At 38.2% G+C, this 26,498-nt stretch overlaps 1 protein-coding gene across 4 annotated transcripts in view; it reads right to left on the bottom strand.

Moving 5' to 3' along the window:
• The window catches only part of ASAP2 (ArfGAP with SH3 domain, ankyrin repeat and PH domain 2), a 96,923-nt gene that overhangs the window by 6,337 nt on the left and 64,088 nt on the right, over positions 1-26,498 (bottom strand). For 2 of the 4 annotated variants that reach the window (XM_037392415.1, XM_037392416.1), the window contains 15 exons: positions 24,610-24,697; positions 22,744-22,792; positions 22,468-22,634; positions 20,973-21,106; positions 19,793-19,887; positions 17,902-18,091; positions 17,372-17,457; positions 17,075-17,190; positions 16,520-16,587; positions 14,538-14,651; positions 10,591-10,846; positions 7,947-8,108; positions 6,880-7,048; positions 5,182-5,249; positions 1,341-1,453 (listed from right to left, as the gene is read on the bottom strand). In XM_037392415.1, coding sequence (XP_037248312.1) covers positions 1,341-1,453; positions 5,182-5,249; positions 6,880-7,048; positions 7,947-8,108; positions 10,591-10,846; positions 14,538-14,651; positions 16,520-16,587; positions 17,075-17,190; positions 17,372-17,457; positions 17,902-18,091; positions 19,793-19,887; positions 20,973-21,106; positions 22,468-22,634; positions 22,744-22,792; positions 24,610-24,697 — 1,875 coding nt within the window. The remainder of the gene's footprint in view (positions 1-1,340; positions 1,454-5,181; positions 5,250-6,879; positions 7,049-7,946; positions 8,109-10,590; positions 10,847-14,537; positions 14,652-16,519; positions 16,588-17,074; positions 17,191-17,371; positions 17,458-17,901; positions 18,092-19,792; positions 19,888-20,972; positions 21,107-22,467; positions 22,635-22,743; positions 22,793-24,609; positions 24,698-26,498) is intronic. The other 2 variants (XM_037392419.1, XM_037392418.1) reach the window with 1 other exon arrangement.

The following is a 26,498-nucleotide window of genomic DNA, read 5'->3' on the forward strand; positions in this document are numbered from 1 at the left end:
AGCTAATAGTAGTTCTAAATGCTCAAGATAAACAAGCAAGGCTATGCACACAAATACACTGAAGTCTGTCCTGGAGAGCTATTATTTCAGTAGATGTATATTTCAGTAGAAGGGAAAATGGATGAAGGAAGAGAGGCAGAGAACTGAAGAAGGCAGGTCTTCTCGTTACAGCTCATTAATATGACAGTCGCAGAGCCACGAACAGCACATCTCCTACCTCTCAGTTTATTATTCACCCACTGAACCACACTCCTGCACAGAATGTAAAGCATGAAACAGCCCAGACGTAGTCACATACAGCGTCTCAGAAAGTATGGACTCTCACAAAGTATGGTGATTTACTTACTGCAGAGAAATACTGTTACGATCAAGCGTGTATGAATGTTTTATGTCTATCACACGAGAAAGCAACATAAAACGAGAGCAAGGACCAAAGATCTAGCTGAACTACACATAATGTACAGCTCACCTGACATATGGAAATGCATCCCTTTACCTACGCCAGTGTAAGAATACAGGTATTGACACTAACATGTGTGTTACCATTCATGGTCCTAGATTATAAATAAAAGAAGGCCACACAGTTGTATCAAGAGACCATCTAAATCCAGCATCTCTCTTCTAACAGTCACTGTAAGGCTGGGGGAGGGTGCAGAAGAAGAACATACAATACTTGCAGCCTTCCCCTTCAGCCACCTTCCAGCTGGGGATGTCTCAAGTCAGATGCGGTTTCTGTGTACTCACTAAGAGATTTCTCTCCTGTCACCCAATGAATGAAAGACAAAGAGATGCAAAGAGAATGAACCGCACAAAGAACCAGTTTATTTTGTTCTGAGCTTGACTCCTACTAGTCTTGTCTGAAACCATTTGATCTATTGATGCGAACAACTCTGCTAACTTATATTACAAAAGTAAGCACAAAAGCTCCCTTATTACTTACTTCACTGAAGGTTAAGAATGAAGCTACGTATGATCTACAAGTGACTCACTCACCAAGCTCACCTACAAGTAACTAACTTATGAAGCTTACATACCTTCAGCAAGTTATACCATACATTCTGTACATTGTGTTGGTCACATTTGGACAACAAGTAAAGAGCCATCTTTTCTTTGCTTTCTCTTTGGGTTTTGTTGGTGGCTTTTTTTTAAATTTAAAATTGCATACTATCATATAGCAAATGCAAGAAAAGCACAGTTTTCATAAATAATTAGCACAGTCATGCACATATTTAACACAGGATACGGGTTTTTTATTTTTCATGACTCTCACACTTTCTCCATAACAGGATACACTATTATATCAACACCGTGTCTGACAGAAACCTAGATTGTCTACTTACTATTTGTGATTTCCTTGGCATTGGTGCTGGTGGCTGGATCTGTGCCAAAGTATTTGTTGTAGAACCAGTTTGTGTTACTGGAATTTCACATACAGAAGATGACTCTCCTGCTCCTAAGGTAAGTAAAACAAGTAAATTTTAGGCATGCTTTAAAATAACAGTAAAAGTGATTCTACAAATTGAAACCAAATTAATTATTCTTTAAAAGATACAAATAATTTTATATCCCACAAGTATTTCATTTTTTAATGGTTCCTTCAAAATAAATGAACAGAATTTTTCTATCCTTTTCCTTACCAAAACAGGCCTGTTTTCCCAAAGACAACTGCCTAAGACCTTTAATACTGCAGACATGCTAAAAGAGAAAAAAGCCTATGACACAGATGAGAGCAGAACCAAATATTCCATTTCCCCATTTGCTCACTACAGACTGTGCGCTTTCAGCACCCTTCTTTCCTAGTAAAGACCATCATTATCAAGATGCTGTATCCTTCACAGGAGACTCCTGACACAGATGGCAAATAGTCATTAGCAAATTCCCCTTCGGTATGTCAAGCAAAACAAGAAAGAATCACAGTAAAACCCAATGAAACTAATAGATACAGTGGAAAGTAGGAGAAATTCCACTACAAACACCACAGAATCCACACAACTTTCCTTTGGACATTTTATTAATATGACATTAATGTAACGTCCCAAAGTAGTAGTTACTTTGAACAATGAAAAGTGCAGAATGAATAATGAACTCTGAATTCTGTTCATTATAATGAAAAGACAGATACTGATCTGCAATTTAATTACAAGTGACATTATATGAGCTTTGGATTTTCAAACTAGAAACACATCCTTCTATTCTAAAAGGTGTATCTGCTACCTTGTTTATGACACATGCAAATAAGAGAGTAAACTAAGGTTTTCATAATGCATCCTTTGTTTGAGTGGGATTTAGGTGAGGTTAGGAAAGATAAAGCCCAACTGGAATTGAATCTGGCAAGGGATGTCAAAGACAACAAGAAATGCTTCTGTAAATACACAGGTAACTAAAGAAAATTTAGGGAAAATGTGGGTCCATTGCTCAATGAGATGAGGATCTGGTTACACAGGGCATGGAAAAGGCTGAGAAACTGAATGCCACTTTTGCCTCAGCCTTTACTAGCAAGAATGGTCTTCAGGAATCCCAGGTCCCAGAGACCAGGGGGAAATCTGGAGCAAGGAAGTGTGAAGTCCTGCACCTGGGGATGAACGAGCCCACGCGTCACTATATCTTGGTGGCCACCCAGATGGAAAGCAGGGCCAGAGGCAATAGGCACAAACTGAAACACAGGAGGAGCTATCTGAACATCAGGAGACACTTTGTTACTGTAAGGGTGACCCAGCACTGGCACAGGTTGTCCACGGAGGCTGTGGAGTCTCTATCCTGGAGATATTCAGAAGCTATCCGGACACGGCCTTGGGCAATCTCCAGAAGTCCCTTCTCAACTTCAGCCATTCTGTGATTCTGTTTCTTATTACACGGCCCCATTATTTACATTAATTGGCCCATAACTGTTCATGCTGAACAGCCTGAGGCGTCAGGGCCTACACAATCAAGAGAAACAAGAATCAGAATCATTTAGGGTGAAAAGACCTCTGACATCATCAAGTCCAACCACTAACCCAGGACTGCCAAGTCCATATCACATGTTTTTTGAACACCTCCAGGGATGGTGATTCCACCACCCCCCTGGGCAGCCTCATCCAATGCTTGACCACCCATTTGGTGAAGAAATTTTTCCTCATATCCGATCTGAACCTCCCCTGCCACAACCTGAGGCCATTCCCTCTTGTCCTGTCACTTGTTACCTGGGAGAAGTGACCGACCCCCACCTGCCCACAGCCTCCTTTCAGGCAGCTGTAGAGAGCGATAAGGTCCCCCCTGAGCTGGCTCCTCTCCAGGCTAAACACCCCAGCCCCTCAGCCGCTCCTCATCAGACTTGTGCTCCAGACCCTTCCCCAGCCCCGCTGCCCGTCTCTGGACACGCTCCAGCCCCTCCAAGTCCCCCTTGCAGTGAGGGGCCCAAAGCTGAACACAGGATTCCAGGTGCGGCCTCACCGGTGCCCAGTACAGGGGGACGGTCACTGCCCTGGTCCTGCTGGCCACACTGTGTCTGACACAAGCCAGGGTGCTGCTGGCCCTCCTGGCCACCCGGGCACACCGCTGGCTCACGTTCAGCCGGCCATCAACCAGCATCAACACTCCACCCCAGATTGTTGTCACCTGTAAACTTACTGAGGGTGCACTCAATCCCCTTGTCCAGATCATCAATAAAGACATTAAACAGGACTGGCCCCAACACTGAGCCCTGGGGAACAGCACTTGTGACCGGCCACCAGCTGGATGTAACTCCATCCACCACCACTCCTTGGGCCCAGCCACCCAGCCAGCTTGTAACCCAGTGCAGAGCACACCCGTCCAAGCCGTGAGCAGCCAGTTTCTGCAGGAGACGGTGCCAAAGTCCAGAGAGACAACATCCACAGTCTTTCCCTCATCCAATAAATGGGTCATCTTGTTGTACAAGGAGATTGGGATTGTCAAGCAGGACTGGGCTTTCATAAACGCACCCTGGCTGGGCCTGATCCCCCGGTTATCCTGCACGTGCCACGTGATGGCACTGGGGATGATCTGCTCCATAACCTTCCCTGGCACCGAGGTCAGGCTGACAGGCCTGTAAGCTCCCCAGATCCACCTTCCTGCCCTTCTTGTAGAAGGGCATCACACAGCTAACCTCCAGTCTTCTGGGACCTCTCCAGCTTGCCAGGACTGTTGATGGATGATGGACAGTGGCTTGGCCACCAGCTCCCTCAGTTCCCTTGGGTGGATCCCATCCAGCCCCACAGACCTGTGTGTGTCCAAGTGGAGCAGCAGGTCACTGACCGTTGCCTCCTGGACTGTGGGGACTGCATTCTGCTCCTCGTCCCTGTCTTCCAGCTCAGGGGGCTGAGTACCCAGAAGGAAGCTCGTCTTGCGATTGAAGACTGAGGCAAAGAAAGCATTGAGTACCTCAGCCTTTTCCTCATCCTTTATGGCAATGTTCCCCACTGTATCAAATAAAGGATGCAGATTATCCTTGGCCCTCTTTTTGTTTCTAACGTATCCATAAAAACATTTTTTTTTGTATCTTTTACAGCAGTGGTCAGCCTGAGTTCTGGCTGGGCTTTTGCCTCTCTCTAAACCTTGCCCTGGATAACCTCGTGACATCCCTGTAGTCCTCTAGAGCTGTCTGCCCCTTCTTCCAAAGCTAGTAAACTCTCCTTTTTTCCCCGAGTTCCTGCCAAAGCTCTCTGTTCAACCAGGCTGGTCTTCTCCCCTGCCAGCTCATCTTTCATCACACGGGAACAGCCTGCTCCTGCGCTTTTAAGATGTCCTTCTTGAAGAATGTCCAGCCTTCCTGGACCCCTTGGCCCTTCAGGACTGTCTCCCAGGGGACTCTGTCAACCCGGCTCCTAAAGAGGCCAAAGTCAGCCCACTGAAAGTCCGAGGCAGTGGTTCTGCTGACCCCCTTCCTTACTTCTCCAATAACATCTCAGGATCACTATGCCCAAGACATCCTCCAACCACATCACCCACCAGTCCTTCCCTGTTTGTAAACAGCAGGTCCAGCTCGGGATCTCCCCTGGCTGCCTCACTGTCCAGCTGTGTCAGAAAGTTACCTTCCACAGACTCCAGGAACCTCCTGAACTGAATGATTGTACTGACTGTATTTAAATGTGTAAGGCAAATAAACCCCCCCCACACACTCTCCCTTAGACCGTTATAATGATAGCTTGATTACAATAAAATAAATGTCTAAACCACAATTACCAGTTTGTTGTAGGGAACCAAGTCCTCTGGACTGCCCTTTGTTAGTTAATCCAGATGGCTTCTCAGTCCTGTGCACAAAGTTAGAAATTCATCCATTTGAGAAACAAACAAGAACTTGAAACACAACAATACAGAGTAGTTTCCAAATAATAAAATTCTTGTCATGTCTTCTGTATATTCTGGTGACAACTGTTTTGCTTTTAAAAATACTACTTTGCTTCCGTATTTTTGATTATGCCAATTATAAGATGCACTTAATTAAAAAAGGCAGAAGAACAATATAGGCTTTATTACTGCAATTTGTGTAGAGCTGATTTTCTTTTCCTAAATTCTGAAGTTTCTTTCACTGCTATTTTAAAATTCTTTGTTAAAATCACGTATCCATACCAGTCAGTACATTACAGCAAGCTTCAGGAAGTTGCTTCTCCCTTTTACTTTGTATGGTGTATGCAATCAAAGGACTAGAAAGGGAGCTCAAAGGTAATTTACCTCCATCATTCACAAAGGATCAATCAAATATATTTATCTCACATACAAGCACACACATCTTCGTTTATTTTATAACTATCTAAGTTTGCATAGGCTGTACTCCGCCAAATTTTCAGCATCAGAGACTCCAAAACCTTCCCAGGTAGTTTACTGCTTTATTTCCTTATGCTTACTTTTGGAAAGCTTTCTGTAGTGTCTACCTGATTTTTTCTTGACATAGCTTAAATGAAAGTCTTCTTTTTTAGAGCCATTATGAGATGTAAAAAGGAATGGCATAATCCAACACTATGTATTTTGTATATATTTTATCTATTTTGTATCTATGCTACAATTTCTTTTTTAAAAAATGTAAGAGAATCTTCTTTGTTCCAAACTTTTCTCACAGGTCCTATTTTCTAGACTACTCATTACCTTATTCATCTGCCCTGGTTTCTGCCTCACTACAGCAGTCCAGCTGAGGCATTACTGATGTTCAGTCAACTGGAAGGATGAATTCATACACTTTGCAGGCTATAATCAAACAATACTATCTCTCTTTGACTCTTCCACAGCAGCATGAGTTGTCTGACTTCCTTTTATTTATGACTCACTATGTCCTTGCAGATCTTTCTTTTAAGGACTTTTGCTTAACCACACTCCGCTGCTCCCCATGCTTGTTTTTGTTGTTGATTGTTCCTAAGTGTTGCTTACTGAATGAAATCCCTCCCTTGACTATTATTCCAGTTTCTCAACTGCTTTGGATATAATCCTCTTTTCCAGTACACTTGTACCTCCTAACTTTGTTTCCTGAAAATTTAAAAACAGTTTTTTCTGTTCCAGGTCTCTGTACTCCTGCCATGAATGAAAATATTGAATGGAACTGAACCTAGTCAAAGTATATGAACAATAAATGGCACAATCAGACATAAGATCCCATTATCTCTTTTTTGTTATTAGATGAGAATTAGAAATGGATTACTCTTTGTGGCTTCTCAGTTCTATCACGGCTAAGCATTCTTTAGATATTCTGCAAGTCATACAATCTTAAATCACTAGGCTGTCTTGTGATCTGCTCCCTTAGTGCCTGCCTTCTGTTCATTCCCATACTCTAGAATACATCATTGGCAAAAGTATGCATGCTGTATAGATGACTTCCACGTTATATACCATAAAATTAAAAAGTTACTAATAATCATGAAGTATATTAAATATTAAAATGACATCAGTTACCCAGGAATAGGCTTTCTTTGAGAGATTCTACTAGGAGGTTGTGGGGGCAGCGGTGGTGGGGTTGGCTTTGTTTGTGGAAGAGCTGGTTGCTGTTTAGATTGCTGGTTCAAAGCTTCTATAATGCTGGCTGTTTTTGCCACTGGAGGCGGTGGTGCCGGAGAAAGCACATCTATAGAAGAAAGTTAGACAGTGAAGTGGAATTAAATTCCTATTTACCATTTTATTTCTTGTGTTCCCAGCACAGGATATTTTCCTGTTACAGGATTTACCCCAATCCAAGAAAAATGCTTTACTACCTGTAATCTATAACATAAACAGAAAGCAATCTTTCCATTGAAAGGAGGACCTCTTTGGAAAGAGGTTTACCTCTTGTTCCACCTAGCCAAGGTCAGAGAGCTCACAAGTACTTCAATTCATTCAAGCACTAAAGTACAAACAAAGAAAATTCTTACCAAAGTCCATAATTTTCTTGAAAATACAAGATCAGAATATATTTAATGAAATGCTACTAGTGTTTGCCCATCAAGACCTTCAGTTCATGTTTTATAGAAAAATAACTGAGGGAATAATATCTGAGAAGTTTTATTTAGAGGAATATCAAATCCTGTTACAATTAACATCTAAATAACTTCACATTACATTTAGCAATTAATTAAAATTTCTACTGAATTCTTGAAACCACAACAGCAGCTGGTAACGCATTAAAGCATCTTCTTGCATTCCTATGGTCTGCACCAACCAAGCACAACGTGGAGACATAGCCCCAGGCCTACATGTAACACTCATCTTTACAATTAGGGAGAAATGCGGCATTGCAACAACACATATATAAAAAGTGAAGAGCTCTTTCGCTCTAGTAATAGGTAGTATTTCCTGTTGACCCTGCACTACACCATACAGTCCTCACTAGGGCATCAGAGAAGACAGTTCATACAAAGTTACTGGATGGGAACGACAGGCCAAAGCTACAGTCACCAAAAGAGGAAGTATGAGTTGTGGAAATGGAAAAATAAGCCAACTATGATTAGATACAGCAGAAGGGAAAACAGGGGAAAGTGGAAACATACTTGTAGATGTTACACGCAATGGCGGCACAGGGGGATGAATAGCTGGTGGATCTGATGAAGACCTCTGCCTGCTTATACTTTCCACTCCTAAAGAATTTGTCTTCCACATTGCATTAGATGAAGAAATTGTCTGAATACCACTGCCAAGAACTGAAGGCTGAACTAAAAAGAGAGGAAAATACTGTATTATTATTATTGCTTACCCTAAGCACAAAGTGTTAATATTCACACCCGTGCTTTTAAAAATGGTGTAGCTATACCACTATTTCAGCAATAGGAACCATTGCCATCCTGCTGGAATGCCACAGCAGAAACCAGAGTCTGGTATGAAAAAAAAATGACATACAAGTTTCTGGGTGAAGTCTTACTAACACTTTACCCAAGTAAAATTCATCCGCAGACATTACTTTAAAATACGTCAACACTTGAAAAAACAGAAATTTCTCAAGACGACAGAAGGCAAGTCTTGCTACCTTCTTTAATCCCTGACTGACAGCTGTAATCTTCTTGGGTACTGCAAGAAAAGAACTTTACTCTTGCATGAGCATTAGCAGACATTGCTGACTTAAAGCAAAACATCAGTTTTGTCTTGGAATTGACATAAAATTGCAATTCTGAATTTCATCCAAACAAGAAGGTATAATAGCTAGTCATGAAACAAAGTACAACTTTTGGGGGGCCTCCTAAATGACTCCATTCTTAAGCTGAAGAGCTGCCTCCCCAGTTCATAAAAACACACTACAGGTTTTCTTCATAAAGCCAGTAATTTGCACGTATCATGCCACTTCTCCCTACTCAGCACATGAGCATCATATCAAGAAAAGATGAAACAGAGTAAGGTATGAATAAATATTAGCTTGCAGGAAAAGCATAAAAGGCTCAGAAGACTTGGAGAACAGCCTAAAGCTAAGAAGATAAAGGAGTAATAATACACCGTAAGCATAACATCAACAACATCAGCAATCAACAAGAAGCTAAGATCAATGATACTATTACAGCTTTTAACTAAGAATATAAAATGATAGGCTAATACATTGCTAAAGTAAAGAATATGAGCTAATAATCTAAGCCAGGCAGCATGCTTTCTTGGCACGAGTTGCACTATACCACTGCCAAGTTGTCTGGGGTTGGGAATGAAATTAAAATGACGCTCTTTGAAAAGTGTCATTTAATCAAGGGTAAACAGTGGGTAAAATAATATGGTTGGCCATGACTAAAATAATATCAAAGGGTAGAATAGTCTTTTTAACTACTCAATTGTATTACTAATTCAGAGATAGAATCTAACAGTTAGACTACGCAAACTCCTTGGGTAAATTTTCCTGTTTGGTGGGGGAAACACTCCTTTCCATCAAGGAAAAGAAGTGTCTAGATATTAAGCTTAGACTTTATGCAAAAATGTTAGATGAAAGGAACCCCACCTTGGTTAACTTCTGTATGTTGCTAAACTTCCCCCAGTCTCATGCCACCCTTTTTAAGTAACCCAATACCACGCTGTTCTATCGTTCTTAGTTTTTCTGTCTCCAAGATAACATATTAATCTGACTTTTATGCTGCAGCCACTTCTGTGAGACCAGTAACTTGACTTTTCATATTACACAGACATTCAATTTGCCATCTCAGACACAATCACTGGTATATGGAGTCTTGCATTCTGACCTCTGTACAGTCCTCCCAAAGGCAGAAGCCACTCACATATGCCTAGAACATTCCATGCTAATATCTCCTCTTAGGGAGTCTGAATTACAGCACCATAGAAAACCATGTGTTTGGACGGCCATTTTTCTTGAATTGAACTTTACATAAATTTAGCATCCATGAAAGCTGCTGGATTAATAGAGATACTAAAACAATGAATTACACCGCACATGTACTGTACAAAGAAGACCTATACAGATTTCTCTATGCTTCTTCACTATGATCCAAACAGATTACATATGAAGATAAGAATGATGTGCACAGTATCAGCTTTAATGATAGAGTTTTGCAAGCACACAACCCTTCTGAACCAGGATGAGGCATGTACATTTCACATTGTTTTGCTGATCAGGGTATAACCAGAAATTGGCAGTTAGATTTTGAGTCAGCTACCAGTTCTTTAAAATCATTCAGTTCTCCACATCATGACACTTACAATTTTATTTCAACAACCTTGAAGCATGTATTTAAGAGAAGACTTTGCAAGGTTAAACCCTCTCACGTTCTGCATATGCTCTCCATTCTCACAGGCCTTAAACAATTTTCCACAGCAGTCAAATGCTATTGAAATTGTACGTTTAAACGGAACTCTGACAATGACATCTTCAGGAAGCAGAAGTATGAAAAGATGGAATATAACAAAAACCAATTTGCTGAACTAACCTGACTGCAGCCTTCCTTTAAATAAATAATTTAACTCTACTGAGGTTACCTAGGCATTGTTTTCCCGAACACTATTGTGTGCTTTCTTGCAGGTATACTGAAAACCAAACTCAGAACAGGTTGTGCACATTCACTTCAAGTACATAAAATGAAGTTATCAATAAACTGTTCCAATACTTACCTGTGCAAAATAGCTGCAAAAGAAAACCTAAAAATGTAATAATATAAAAAAAGTTATGATCTCATTCTTCTAACATACAATGATATTGTCTGGTGTTAGTACCTTTGCCAATATTCCTTGGAGGTAGAGGAGGTGCACTACTTGTAACAGGTACTGCAGGCTGAATGGGAGGTGGACTGCCACTGAGTATTGCTCCGTATGTTTCGTTCTGTAATATACTTGGCATAAATCCTCTTTGCTTATCCTTAGCAATGTTTGCTGCATCTCTTGCCAAGGATGCTACATTAGGCTGAAGTTGGTTTGACCCAAGTTGATAGAAGCTGACAGGCCTGTCCTCTCTCCGATTGGGACTGGGTTGCTTAAACACAACAACAGAAGTAACTCACTGATACCACATTAGTTGTACTCATTTTGTTTATTAGTAGATAGAAAGTTAATAGTGTCTAGAAAGAAAAAATGCCTTCTAAGATGCATTTTTGTTGCTTTTAATACGTAATCTAAAAGCTACATTCCGCCCTCTTCAAGGCCAAGTAACTGTGAACATTAACAAAAGAAAGATTAAATGTGAATAGCATTTCAAAACAATTATTTTCTTATTTTCTCCTGTAGTAGAGTCTTATAGGATAATACTGTATCGCTATATACACAGGACTATACTCTTATCGATGGTCAATATAAATATTCAGACTGGATCCAGTAAAGTTTCCCTGCATCAAAATACCAGGTAATATTTTCAAAAGTAAATAAAACCCTGAAGATCCTAAGCCTCATCTGATGTTCAGCAGTATTAGATCCCAAATAGATGAGCGTGATCTCAAAAACCAGACAGAAATGTATCTAAGTATTCTACCTGTAGCTCAGCCTACAACAAACTATGAGCCAAAACTTCTCATGAATTCTTTTTAGCTCACTAATACCATGGGACAAGTTCGTGAGATTACTTCAGTTGGCAGCAGGAATGGAACATTGCTCATCCCATGCAACTTATCAAATGAGATCTAATTAGTTATCTGGGACTTACAGCAAGTCATCTGCTTGCTATGCACACTTATTATTCCTCCTGTTTGAACAGCAAGCGTAGCAATAACTGTTATCAAATGATAATTAAAATAGCTGGAGTTATAAATTCATGGGGCTAGTACAGGAACGGGTTGTAACAATTCACAGCTCAGAGAACATAAGTATGCCTTTAGAAATAGTGTTACATAAACATGTCGCTGACGTACTGTCAGTATGAAATTAAAATAAACATTTATAGTAATAGCATTTAGCCAGAATAAAGATTTACACCAACAGTATCACAAATAAACAATCTATTTTCATCTGAATATATTCAATACTTACTCTGGAGTGATCATGTAGGGCCTTCAGACATGTTATAGCACAACATTATAGCTCAAAGATCTATTAGAATAACGTACTTGACAGCAGATGCATTAATCCCTACGTTTACTTCGGTTTAGCAGCCTTACTCCTCGCTGGCTGACACTCTCCATTCCCTGACCTCTCCACTGTCCCGATTCTGCTGTTTGTTTCCGTCCACACTTGCTTCTGCTTTCTAAACCAGCAGAAAATTATTTTTTGTTTTGTTGATTTGGCTTTGCACTGGTTTACCAAACTGGAACAGCTCAATACAGGCAAAACGTGTGCCAGAATGCAGGCAAAATATGAGGCAGGACCAGGCCAGCTGGTGTGTGGAATGGCAGCAGAAACCAGTTGGATTGTCTTAGCCTTCTTTTAGTTTAGGCTCTCTTTTATAGGAAAACTGCTGAACTAAAAAACCCTTAAATTTCAGACATGACCTTTTCTGACAGAGATTACAAAATCTATTTGATTGCTTTACCAGAAAGAGAGAAGCCCAACAGCTTGACATCTATAAACAGAGCCCAGACGTGATCCTAAGCAACAGCAGTATTCACTAGTGCATCCAATGTAGTCACAGACACAAGTCTGTGATTAATAGTCCTTAATCTCCTTTTAAATGTCCCTGTAGTATAAGCCTATTAATAGTGGGTATTGAAGTTGCAGTTTCATTACTTTAGTTTCATTGCTGAGTAGCAGGGAACTTCCTATATGAGATGGAGCTCAGGGACTAGCCAAAAAGAGAATGCTCAACCGAAGAAAGCAACTGGCAATAATGAAGCGAAGGAAAAACAGATCCAAAGTACACATTTAGGGTGTCCCAGAAAGGGATTTGCTTGATACCTAGTTGTAAATTACCCAAAAAGTTTTACAGCCGAAAAAAATTAAATCTCCAAAACATAACAAAGTTTCAAGCTGCTTTATCAAAAAGAGGTCATTGTTACTGCTGTTACTATCTGAATGGTGGTACAATATATAGGAATACATAAATACCGGGACAGAATATGAAAGCTCACCCAGAAGAAGCTGGTTTTATCAGCTCACAGATTCCAGATTCTTGCACCGATACCAAAATTGTCAAGGAAAATCTTAAGACTCTAAAGGTAGCAACTGTGCTTTGAAAGGGATGACTCGTGACATGTTTTTTGCTCTTTGTTGCTAGTTCAAGTCAAGCACCAGAGGTAATAGCCATCTTGGACTAAAAAGATAGGAAGGACATGGGGAGAAGAATTCTATGCAGACAAAATCTTGCGAAAATGGTATTTTGCAACAGAGGAAACTTATTGGTGTCAAAATTAGTCTTCAAAACATTAGGACAATTCAATGGTTTGATGACCTAGCATTTTTAAAGACATCCTGTGAAGGCAAAAATGAACCTATGGCTGTCAGGATTTAGTATTTCTGAAAACAGACAAATCCAACACACAAGATTTGCTTTTACATTATGAATTATTAGCAATTCATGCCTTAGCTGAGATGGGGACTTTGCAAAAGAAGTATTAAAATGCTAAAACTTGTAGAAAGAAAAAAGTCAAATTTCACTATCCAGAAGAGAAAGGGGTTTTTGCAAGCTACTTTCAAGAGAAAAAAAGGTTGTGCTAACAACTGAAGATTAACTAACATAAAGCCTATTGTGTATTCCTTGTACTTTATAAGGGATGCAGAAAAGGAATAAACAATCATAACACTGCACACAGAAAAAGAACAAAATCATGTGTTCAATACTTAATATGGAATACTTCAAATTACGAAAGTTTCAGAATGTCATTAGTATTTAGGAGCCTATATGCCATTTCAAATTATTTGGCCTCTAGAAACCTAAACCATTTTAAAGTGTTGTTCAGGCATCCCAACATGGTAGTTCGTTCCCTGTTGACATGTTTAGGTGCTGCAGTTGGTCCCTAAATTGGGAAATTAAATTCTGAAAATGCTTTGAAGTTCCTATGCTACTGGAACGCTTCGTAATATTTACAATATGACCATCCTTGGAGATACAAAAAAGCCATCTGGACATGGTCCTGGGCAACTGGCTCTAGTGACCCTGCTTTAGCAGGGAGGTTGGACCAGATAACCTCCAGAGGTCACTTCCAACCCCAACCATTCTCTGATTCTGGACCCAACAGCACCACAACACCATCAGAAATTTCAGGTATGAGAAGAGAGAAAACCAAAAATACTTCTACATGAAGATTTATAATTAAGACCCTACCCTGCTATTAATGGACATAGCTTATTTAATGCACAAGTTTAGTTCTACTGAAGACAAGCTGATGCATAAACTGTTCCAAAATTAAAGCTATGTGCTCACAAACGTGAGAAGATACTATAAGGCCCGTCTTTGGAAAGGCAATTTTCCTAGGTCATGCTAGTTCTGCTTCATGATCAGCAGATCTAAATATTCCTGATGTATTGAAAAAAACTATTGACTCCATTAAAAAAAAAGATACCACATCTGGGTAATCATCATTTGATCATCACATGTTGATATGTTCTATAACTTATATTAAAGAGGAAAAAGAAGACAAACTAAAATTTAAGGAACTAAAATTTAAGCTATTACATTTTACTATAGAACTTTATTTCACAGTGCCTTCATACCTGTAGTAAAAAGTAGTGTTACTGAAACCATTGTGAACATCATGCTCACACATCTATATGTACAGAAAAAAAAAAATATTGATACACACCTGCAGCTTCTCATCCACATCATCATCACTTTCATCAAGATCTTCATGGAGTAACCGCCATTCATATTCTACATGAACATGAGAATTAAATCTTCCAGACAGTGCTTGAGTAAGCTAAGGGAAAAAAAAAAAAAAAAAAAAAAAAAGAAAAAAAAAGACTGTTAACACCTGTTATGGGCAGTACTTATTCTAAAACAACATATTTAAAACCAAACAAAAGCCACATAAAGAAAGAACCTCGGTTTCTAAGTACTAATTTTATTTTAAAAACAGATTTCGGTAATCTGGAAATTACTGTACTGGGCTAAGCTTAAAGAATTATGCTCTGTGACCAAATACAACATAAAGAAATCTAAAGCAACCAGTCTTTTCATTAACCACTCTAGGTCCATTCTCCATTTTCTGAGAATAAGCACCACATCCTATTTGCTTTGCTTTAGAAATTCCAAGTCAAAGAAATTAACTGCAATGGCACTTGTTTTTTTTTTTAATCAGACTCACTTGTGAAGAAGCCCTGAACCCACTAATCCATTTTTCTTGTTTACTAAAAGTAGTGACAGCATACAACTTGTCTTGACAAAAAATCACAAAATGGTTTGGGCTGGAACAGACTTTTGAAGGTTATCTAGTGTTGTGTTGTTGTCCCTACCCGCTCATAGGCTGCGACATCTTCCACTAGCTCAGGTTGCTCAAAGTCCCATCCAATGTAACATTGAGCACTTCCAACAATGTGGCATCCACAACTTCTCTGGGCAACAAGAAAATGGCCTTCATCCATGTCCCTCACCCATAAAAAGTACTTCAGTGATGCCATTTCAGTAAGACATGAGACACTTAGAATCACAGAATCACTTAGGTTGAAAAAGACCTTTGAGATCATCAAGTCCAACTGTGTACCTAACACTGCCAAGTCCACCACCAAACCATGTCCCTAGACACCACATCTACATATCTTTTCAAATACCTCCACAGATGGTGATTCCACCACCTCCCTGGGCAGCCTCATCCAATGTTTGACCACCCATTTGGTGAAGAAATTTTCCTCATATCCAATCTAAACCTCCCCTGCCACAACCTGAGGCCATTCCCTCTTGTCCTGTCACTTGTTACCTGGGAGAAGTGACCGACCCCCACCTGCCCACAGCCTCCTTTCAGGCAGCTGTAGAGAGCGATAAGGTCCCCCCTGAGCCTCCTCCTCTCCAGGCTAAACACCCCAGCCCCTCAGCCGCTCCTCATCAGACTTGTGCTCCAGACCCTTCCCCAGCCCCGCTGCCCGTCTCTGGACACGCTCCAGCCCCTCCAAGTCCCCCTTGCAGTGAGGGGCCCAAAGCTGAACACAGGATTCCAGGTGCGGCCTCACCGGTGCCCAGTACAGGGGGACGGTCACTGCCCTGGTCCTGCTGGCCACACTGTGTCTGACACAAGCCAGGGTGCTGCTGGCCCTCCTGGCCACCTGGGCACACCGCTGGCTCACGTTCAGCCGGCCATCAACCAGCACCCCCAGGCCCTTTCCCACCAGGCACTTTCCAGCCGCTCTGCCCCAGCCTGTAGTGCTGCCTGGGGTTGTTGTGACCCAAGGGCAGGACCCGGCACTGAGCCTTGTTGAACCTCATACAACTGGCCTTGGCCCATCGGTCCCAGCTGTCCAGATCCCTCTGTAGAGCCTTCCTGCCCTCAAGCAGATCAACACTCCCCCCAGCTTGGTGGTGTCTGCAAATTACTGAAGGGATCCTACTTGTGGATCTGGGACTAATAGCTCAAACAGTATAATTCGTGGGCTCCAAGAAGTTTAGCCTTTTCAAAGCATCTGAAAAGAAATGTGGTTTTCTTCTTAAACACATCTAACTTATGATATAACTATTTGTAAGCCTACAACTATTCTGTCTGGAATATATTAGTCGCATATTTAACTGTAAATGTTAAATATTCAGACATGATTCTGTTCAAAAATACACAAACATACAATAATATGCCATACTTACCAACTCTTCACAGTGAGTATGTTTTAAACGTTTAGCTATATCAAGTGGTGCCTCTCCTGATTCGTTAGCTATATTACAGCAAGAAAAGAAAATTATGATGATAGCTGTCACTATTAACATGACCATTGCTAAAGATAAAGACAAACCTACAGGTACATAGTGAAGAACTAGACCAACACACTCTAAAGTTCATCTCTTTTCTTCACATGTTGGTCCAACTCATACCAACCCTCTGAATGTAACAAGCAGTAGCAACCTAACATGTCATATATATGGAATGATAGCCATGAAATGGCAAGTATAAAACTAGACAAGGTATCAGCCAAAACTCTTGGTACTTACTTATCTAGATTTGTTAAAATAACAAGTCTAATGTGTAAGGAAATTTTAAGCTTGAAATAAACACTGAATACTGGTGTGAGTTTTTTTATAATGAAGATTGTCTTCACAGAATTATGATAAACAATTGAGGAGAAAATGCAATTCTTCCACATTCACTGTTTCTTATCTGAAGCAGTGACGAATACGAAATTGAAGTACACATTACCCTTTTACCTATTTCAATAGAAGCCTTCCCTCTCAGCAGCAGTTTGAGGCACTCGACGTTGTCTGTCAGACAGCAGTAATGCAGGGCTGTGCTACCTTTACATGTTTGCTTATCTAGATTGCCACTATTGGAGTACAAAAAAGAAGAAAGCTGATTAAACTTAGTTTCCTATCCTATATTAATAAACCTTTCTCATTACAAGATTTTCAAAGAATAAAATTACATTTGCAAATACTAGAATTAGTTTTAGTATTTATATTACTTGACATAAAAGCAGTATCAATAATAGTTTTCCATACACTTACCTGTTCTGCACTAAAAAGTCAACTATATGAAGGGATGTTCGATCAACTGACCTAACAGCAAGGTGAAGTGCCGTTTCATCTTGCTCCTAAGAATAAAAAAAAAAAAAGAGGACATTTGTTTTTTCTGATCTACAGAGAAGCAGGAATTTTACGAAGACACCAATTAGATCAATTAAAACTTTTCATTTCAAAATATCAAGACATGCTACCATTAAAACATGTCTTGTGAAGACTTTTATTGCTTCCCTTTTGTTTCTTTGAAGTAAACAAAAAAGTGGGTTGAAAACTAATAGATTACTGATTGATTTCATATTTAACATTTTAACACATTTAAAATAATGACAGTGTATAGAAACTGTTTTAGATAATATCTTCTGTTACCATTAAATTATGTCCCTAAAAGGACAAGTGTTCAGAACAGTGTTTCAAATCTTATTTACAAATAAGAAAAAAAAAAACCCAGCCATTTTTGATTAATGAAAGCATATTGCACTTATAACAATTTGTCCAATAAAATTTACAATACTTACATGGCCATTGGCCAGTGGAATTTTTTCTGTGAGATCCACACCGTCAGCATATACTTGGACTAATCCAAGAATGTCTCTTGATTTGACTGCTTCACAAAGAGCGTGCAATTTAGCTGCATTGTCAGCATGCTTTTTCCTTGCGTATTTTCTCTCAATATACTTGGCAGTAATATAATCTTTTCTTGCATTCCTGAAATTGAATATAATTTACTTCTATAACTTTTAGCAGAAGATACACATTAGAATTTCCATAAATACATGCAAGTAATTTGAAATAAAATCTGGGAAAGACTATTTCTCATTCAGTAAAATTTTTCTTTTTAAATATGCATGTAAGACATGCAGTCTCGTATTTCCAGTATGAAACACAGCTACAGAAGAAGATTCAAACATCCAGTATGAAGACAGATGATGAATTTTCCCCTCTGAACTCTGGTGTGAAGCTGAGATCAAGATTACCCAGGTCTAGGTACAGAAGATACATCAAAGCTTCATAATGCTGGTTTGTTAAGAGCAGCCTTGCAGGTTTATGTTTACCTAACTTGAACTCCTACACATGCTGGAAAGAGACAGAAGGCATGGGATACAAAAATATGTCTTACACCTCTGATGCATAGACTATCCAGGCCTTGGATCTGTATTGACAGCAGCGAGTACGTTCTGTAAAGCAACTCTGGATCACAACTGTAACAGGGAGGATGTAGTGGAGTGTTTAGTTTCACCTCTGAACTGAGGTGAAGACTTAGAACACTTGAATCAGCATATGAGTTACCCCTTCTGCTGTTGATACTCAACCAACAAATGACTACTCTTCCAATCACAGCAAGAGGGGAGCTTGCATGCCTCCCAAAGGCATAACTCCTTACCAGCTTTTGGGATGTATGTAACACCGCACAGAAGACATGTAACAAAGTCATACTTTATCATCTAGATACTACATAATGGGCAAAAAGAAAAAAAATCAAATAAATTCAATCAATGGATAGCTCTTATTCCTAAAGCATATGAGAGTATGCCTTCACAGTTAAAAAAAAAAGCCAGTCTTCAGGTTCTCATTTCATTAAATGAAATGTTGATATGCAGAAGTATCAAACTAAATGATTTATCTTAAATATGAATATTTAGAAGTCTTCGTATGCTATTGATTCAGCATTGTCAAATCATTAGTATTTCTAATTATTAATATTCTCTATTATTACTGATAGTACTGACACTTGAATATAATTGGCAAGAATTATTTAAACTGCATGGTTTAATGCTGGTTCTGTCGGAATGGTGAAAGTCCAAATAACGTAAAATCAGCTTAATCCAAAGCCAATTCTTTTGGGCTTGTTTCTGCATCATTTACTAGCTCTTTTCTGATAGAGTAATACCCAGCCAAGTAGCCAGCTGTTTTTGCTGTGTCTCTGCCATCACCGTTCAGTTTTTTTCAAGGAATTCAATTAAATATTCTGTCTTCATTCCACATAGTTATGGACTTAAGTCCTAGGTATAGCTTCTAAACACTAGGTGTTCAGTATCTTTCAGGTAACACGTGCACCTTATTCTGGTTCTGTTTTAAATAGCACAAAATTAATAGCTGTGGTTTTAATTACTACCCTTGTAAGTCTTTAAAATTCCAAACAAGTCATGGCTAATTTGTTTCTGTCCCACAAATCATGATTCAGAGGGCTGGTAAAATTATCTTTACTATTAGGGAAGGTACAATCAGATAAAGTTCAATAAAAGAGGCATGCAAAGCATCAGAAAAAAGGTTTAATCCTTGACTGTAAGTCTATGTGTAAAACATTATGCCTTCCATGGCCTGCTGGTGCAAACCATAATGGCACAACCCATTAGCAATATTACATTAAATGCCTGCCTTTTTCAGAAGTAGTGGCTCTTTACTTACATATCACTGCTTGGATTAGGTTTGACCATCTCATCAACTGGCAGACAGAATTCCATAATCTCATTAAACCCAGCATTCCCAATATTCTTTGCAAGCTGTTTAAAAAAAACATAATCCAAAGACCACTTAGTAAACATGTTCAGTTATTGGCCACGCACATACTAGTGGGAGGACAAGGGAAAATCGGAGTTGGGACTTTTTGTTTCCGATTCCTAGATTCCAGCAAATACTTTGTGCTGGGTAAGAACACACACATGAACTGTAACAGAACAGCTGATATGTGGAAACTTCTTTGTGTAGCAAAGCTGAATACATTTTCTTCCTTTGAGGATTACAGTTCTCTCCTAAAATAATGCTAAATAATTAATGGAGTAAGTATTTATGAAGTCCTTAAATTTTAAATCTGAGAGGCACATTCATATGTCAAACAACTGTGTTCTTTTAAAAAGCAACCAAGGGTAAAAAGACTTGGAAACACAAAAACTCTGTAGCCTCTAGTAATTTGAATTTTAAGATCAGGCAAAGTTTACAGTAAGACACTATGTTCCAGGAGGTTCCCTTAAAATTGAAGAATTAAGTTTTCTTAATTTATGCTTATCCAGAGGCAACCTTCAGGACTGGAACAACATATCATAGAATGGCTTGGTTTGGAAGGAACCTTAAAGATCACCTAGTTCCAACCCCCTGCCATGAGCAGGGACACCTTCCACTAGACCAGGTTGCTCAGAGCCCCATCCAGCCTGGCCTTGGACACTTCCAGGGATGGGGCATCCACAGCTTCTCTGGGCAACCTGTGCCAGTGTCTTGTCATCCTCACAGTAAAGAATTTCTTTCTAATAGCTAATTGAAACCTACCCTCTTTCAGTTTAAAGCCACTTCCCCTTGTCCTGTCACTACACGCCCTACTACCCTTCTTTTAGTACTGAAAGACCACTAAAAACTCTCCCTAGAGCCTTCCCTTCTCCAGGCTGAACACCACCAACTCTCTCAACCTGTTTTCAGGCAGTGCTCCAGCTCTCTGATCATCTTTGTGACCCTCCTCTGAGCCTGCTCTGACAGGTCCGCTGTCCCCTCTTTGGGGACCCAAAACTGAATGCAGTACTCCAGGTGACAAAAATATACTTGTGTTGGAATTATTTTATAGTAACTATTTTTAAGTTACTAAAAGTAATTTGATTACCAAAAGTTCAGATGTTCCCAGCACATCTAATGTCAGTGATTGCATTCTGGAATAGTGAACACCAAGTTCTCTATGGATTCCTGAGCATTCAATGCAAGTTAAAATTCCCAAATTTGTTGAAAGCCAGGTAGGATCTGAAACAGAAAGCACCCACAAAATTAAAATTTATTCAGGCAATTATTTAATTCTAGAAAACTTATTATACAGAAATTAAATTCTGTAAAATAAGATACCTGTATGTGAATTATCTTTTTTATTTATGTCTTTACATTACTCTGTTGGGGTTTTTGTTTGTTTGCTTGTGGTTTTGGGGGTTTTTTTTGTTTGTTTGTTTTTATAAAGGCCATTGCTCTCAGTGTGAGAGCTACTCAAACAGTCCAGTTTGTCGTTCTCCACACAGCTTTCAAAAACTGCATTTTTCCACCACCAATATAATGGTGTCACATTCTCAACTGGTGGTATAGGTGCAGTTCAAACTGAAATAACAACACCTGCAGGGTTGGGGTTTTTTTGTATTTCAAGTATAGACTTCAGACTAAGTGAAGCAGCAGTGATTCTGAAGTACACATACAGCACCGCACTACAATGGTTTCTCACTCAACTATTTAAAACATACTAAAGCTCATCCCTCTCCTTTTGTAACCCTTGCTTGTCTTTTCTCCTGGTATTATGCATTCTTGCTATAACATTCCCTAATCTTCCAGGCAAATTATTAATTTCTGAAGTATTCGACAGCTTAGAATTTCATTTCTTTGATAAAAGTTTGGTAGTAGTTATTTAGAACGTTCTCTTTAAAGACAACAGGATTGACTCTTCCCATAGTTTTTATACAGTATTATTGCTGGAAGTTATTATTGATTTATAATAAAGTGCATATAGCCTCTAGATCTAATGTTTTCAGCTGCAGTTTCAGATCAAAAAAACCCAGTGCCACCCAGTTCTGCAGTGCCACTGTAACATAAAAAAAACACAGGAAGCAGCAAGATTTAAAAAATCATTTGAAGAGGATTAAAGTAGAAATTCATCGATCTGCAAAACCAACACTGTAAACTGGAGACAGCAGGTACATTCTTTTCCAAATAAGCACAGTCTTAGACATATCCCCTGGCTCACTCGCTAAGTCAAACATTACCAAAAATAAATAATAAAAATGTGTATAGGAAAATGCTTCCAGTATTTTACTGCTGTCCAGTTCACCTAAATCTTATGTAAAATACAGGCTAATAAAGTAAGTTCAATTGACTTATATAACCAAAAGTTACAATTAGTAAAATACATGGGAGAAAAATAAGCTTCTTAGTAACTTTTTTCCTTACTGACAATATGCATATAGCACATCAATCTTACTGAAGTAGTGCAATTAAATTGTTAGCATATTCTACTGTGTATAATTTTTGTGATATAAGCAGTAAAAGTGAAAGCATAAAACATCAGCTTAAATACTCTCATAAGACACAGAATTTTTACCAATTAGAAATATGCTTAATTGAGTCACCTTGTGCTCCACAGTCACAACACACATCATTTCCAGTCATCCTCTGGACTTCAGATATAATTTCTTTTGTCAGTTCCTGGACAATATTATTTTCTCCTGTGTTATCATCTCCTTTGAATGCATTATTTAAAGCTTCCTCTTTGCTGTTTTGTAGCACAGATGTCCATCTAAAATGGCAGTAATATTTTGCTATTAAATGTTTCAGCACTTCTGAAGTTCAAGGTAACGTCTCAGTAGAACACCAGTATCAAAAATAAACTTAGCAATGTAACTCACATTTGACATTCCTGTTCATCCTCTGCTTGAAAGTGGTATGTTCTGTCATCTGCACAATAAATAATTCACATACTGATTAAAAAAATAAATTACTGAAAAACTGATTTTGCAGAAATCTCTCAGAAAAATTTAAAATTAATTGATGTATGACTCCTGAAGTCTCTAGTCTCATCACTGGAGTGATAGGCAAAAAGTCTATTTAGCAAGTTTCACTCTTACTATCCACAGTTCACCTATGTTTACTGATGTGGCTTGTTGCTCTTTAAACAGAAACCGTTTTCTTCAGTGCTGTGCTTCTATCACATAAGCAACAGGAGAACAGTAATTTTTCCATGTTTTAGATATAACCTCAGTAATCACAAGTCTAAAATTATGCTGGGGGGTGGTGGTGTGAGTAAAATATAGTGTCTGTACTTGAGTTTATCTATGTATAAGAAAGATTTAAAGTTTCCAAATGAGCTCTTAAAACCACAGTAATCAAAAACGGCAAAAAAAAATTGCCAAACACAAAGTTCAAACTACAACTGGAATAAGCTCTAAGCTGTTTCAAGTAAATCAAGCTCAAAAATTTCAATTTGTTACTACTCTTGAAATTCTAAGCATTATCATAGTGTGCTATTGAAGAAAAAAGCATAATACATTTTAAGTCTGTGAAACAAATGAGATATGATACAATTTGATTTGGAGTTAAAGTTAGAATAGTTGATGAGAAGAACAGAGGTAAAGCTACTGACAAAAAGATATCCTAGGCTGAAGTTTGAAAAATATTCAGGCAAAAAGATACTAAAGGATAGTTTCAAACATGGAAAATAGTAAGAGAGTAAGGATACATTAAAGACAGAAAGGAAAATGCTAGATAAAGAATAACAGATGTTATCTTGCCATGATACAGCAATTTGCAGTATTTAAAAAAACAAGGAATGCTTTTACACTCTATAGTAAATCAAAGTGAGAAAGTGATCTGGAGAAAGGTAAGAGGCCAGTTATGACTTCTCATATGTATGACAGGACAAAAGATAATGTTGTGATAAGCTGATACTGTGCAAGATATGACACAGTCATCAACAAAGAAAGAAAGCGCAAAAGCAAAGAGAGAAGATCACTTGCTTGTGCAGAAATGGAAAAGCTGTATATTGCATACATGGGTACTACTAGTCTATTAACATAAGTAGCACACTTACATTTACTAATACAAAAGAACTTCATGCTCCAGTAAATGAACAAATAAGGAATATTATGTTCTTCTCCCCAAATAATTTGAGATACATATTTTAGTAATGTATTTCTATTGAGTTCATAAATACATTAAAATGTTGCAGTGAGAAAACAAAGGAAACATTCTACTGTACAATTTCATATCATCTCGTTAAGTTCCTGAAACTATTAGGTTTCAGTGGTTTTAATAGGTATACTCTGTCATTTTTGTATCTATTAAGAGAAAACAAAACTGAAGTTTTCAGTATTTTTTCCAGTTACACAGCAACCACTATGCTTAAATGTCATGGTTTAAAAGCTTGTTTTGACCTTGTACAAAAGTGGTAACTTTTCAAGATCATTAGCTATGACATTTTCAATATAAAGAATGATGTCACAGCAAAAATACTGTTACTCTATTGTAAGGTAGCACAAAATGATGTAGAAAGGAGTAAAGACAGCTTTAAAAACAAGTGGTTTTCCACATAAACAGGCAGTTAGCTGCATTATGCTAAAATAAGTAAAATGGTAAATTGTCATAGGAAGGACATTTTATAAAGGCAAGCATTCTACAACTGTGAAAATGTTTAAGTGGGTTATTGACACATCTACAGAAATAATGCAAAACTCTGATATTTGCTGCAAGTAAAAAGACCTAAACAACAAACCTACGTGATATGAGGTCAAAACATTTTTTCTCCTCTGGATTTGTTTTCACTTGGCAGGTTAACAGATTGAGCTTTGCTGGAGGTCGGTTAGCCTATTTGAAGATAAAACATACACATTTTAGTATTTTGATTACTGATGAAGCCCTGCAGTCTGAAAACATAGAGTAACACCCCATTGGTCAAAAAGACTTGACAAATGGCTGTTACTTTAAGGTACCCATGTTTTGATTTATGTTTTCTCCTGCATCACAGTTTGTAAACTACATTTTTTTTTATAATTGACTATTTTGTTCACTCATAACTGGATAGACACTAGAATTTTGAAAGGGGAGAGGGGTAAAGTCACTTTAATTGTCACTATTCTGATCACCTTACCAGTAACACTTATATGAAGGAATCAGGTATGACAGAGAGATTCATTTTATGTAAGAGTAATCCTCCTAACTTTTAGACATTTAGTTCAAAAAAACTTAGTTGTCTAGGTTTTCAATAATCAAACAATTTGACTCCTGCTAATGTCTTTAAAGAATCTAAATAATCAGTTTAGAACAAATGCTCAATTTTAAAACCAGCAAAGTGACACTGAGAAGGAAAATAAGAAATTTGCACAAAGAAGTCTTGCAACAAACATGCAAAACTAAACTGAGATAGTTCATTACTAAAAAATGTAGTGAAACAAAATATATTCTATAGTGATACATATTTTCTAGTCAAGTTCCTCTCAGTTATTTCAGTTCCTTACTGAAGAAAAGGTGGCAGTGTTTTACTAAAAGCAAAATGCACAAGCAAACTTCATTCTGAAAAAGTCTCATAAAGGCTACAAAGACTTTTCAAATAGCATCTCTGTACTAATGTGTTCTTTCTCTTAATTTGCCTGTCCTACAGACTTGGGGTAAGACCTAGAAAGACATGTTTGCAATCCTGACTTGAGGAATGGCTTGCACCTGCTGCAATGGATAACAAGTTTCACTCTTCTTTTAGAATAAATAAATCAGAAATCAAATTTAACCAGAGAGGCTCTGGTCTAGACAATAATACCTGAAAAATAATAGTTCAATCATTACGAATGTACTATTATAAAGACAGCAATATCCATAAACACGTTACTGCACTTGTTGCGTTCTAATATTTTTAACCTATCGAGTTGCTAAAACAAGATATAATAATCTAAACAAGAACTATTATAAAATGAAGCTAAACTACCACATAATGTAATTAACTTGCAATGAATCATAAGAAATGTAGATCTTCTCAATCTCTTCAAACTTATTAATGAAAACCTTTCATTCAAAAATGAAGGGAGAGCAAGTCTGAAGAGTACAGGTTTCCTTGAAATAATTGTATAATGATGATGTTGGCCAAAAAAGAACATCATTGTATCTGAAGACCATTAAAAAAATCAAAACCATGGAGAAACATAAGAAGGAAAAGAATTAACATATATTTTTTTACTGTTTAAAAAAATAAAAAAAGGCTAGAAGCATGTTGTCCTTGAGAAACAGCATGCTCATGCTTTGCCCAACATAAGCAGCAGAATAACAAAGTCATGCGTGCTTTGAAACAACAAACCTGCAGGTCACTTGCTGGGCAACGTAAACAAATTGTACCCAAGAGAGGTTTTGAAGGCAGCAAGATGACAATTAATTAATTGTATTCTCTGCCTAGTAAATAGCTTTTCAAATTCCAGACATTCCTTTTAGTAGTATAAGCCCATACAGTTTTCATTATTTTAGCCTATCAACAACAGTTCTTTGTAACTAGAAGCATGCAAGAAAACTTCTTGAAAACGGAAGCTTGAGCCCATTTTCTCGGTTATATTTAAATATACTTAATATCCATTGCACTAAAGTTCCCAATGTTTATATTTGTTAATGTAACTGCTTGTCCAAGAAG

The sequence above is a fragment of the Falco rusticolus genome, chromosome 6, assembly GCF_015220075.1.
Source record: "Falco rusticolus isolate bFalRus1 chromosome 6, bFalRus1.pri, whole genome shotgun sequence".
Lineage (NCBI taxonomy): Eukaryota > Metazoa > Chordata > Aves > Falconiformes > Falconidae > Falco > Falco rusticolus.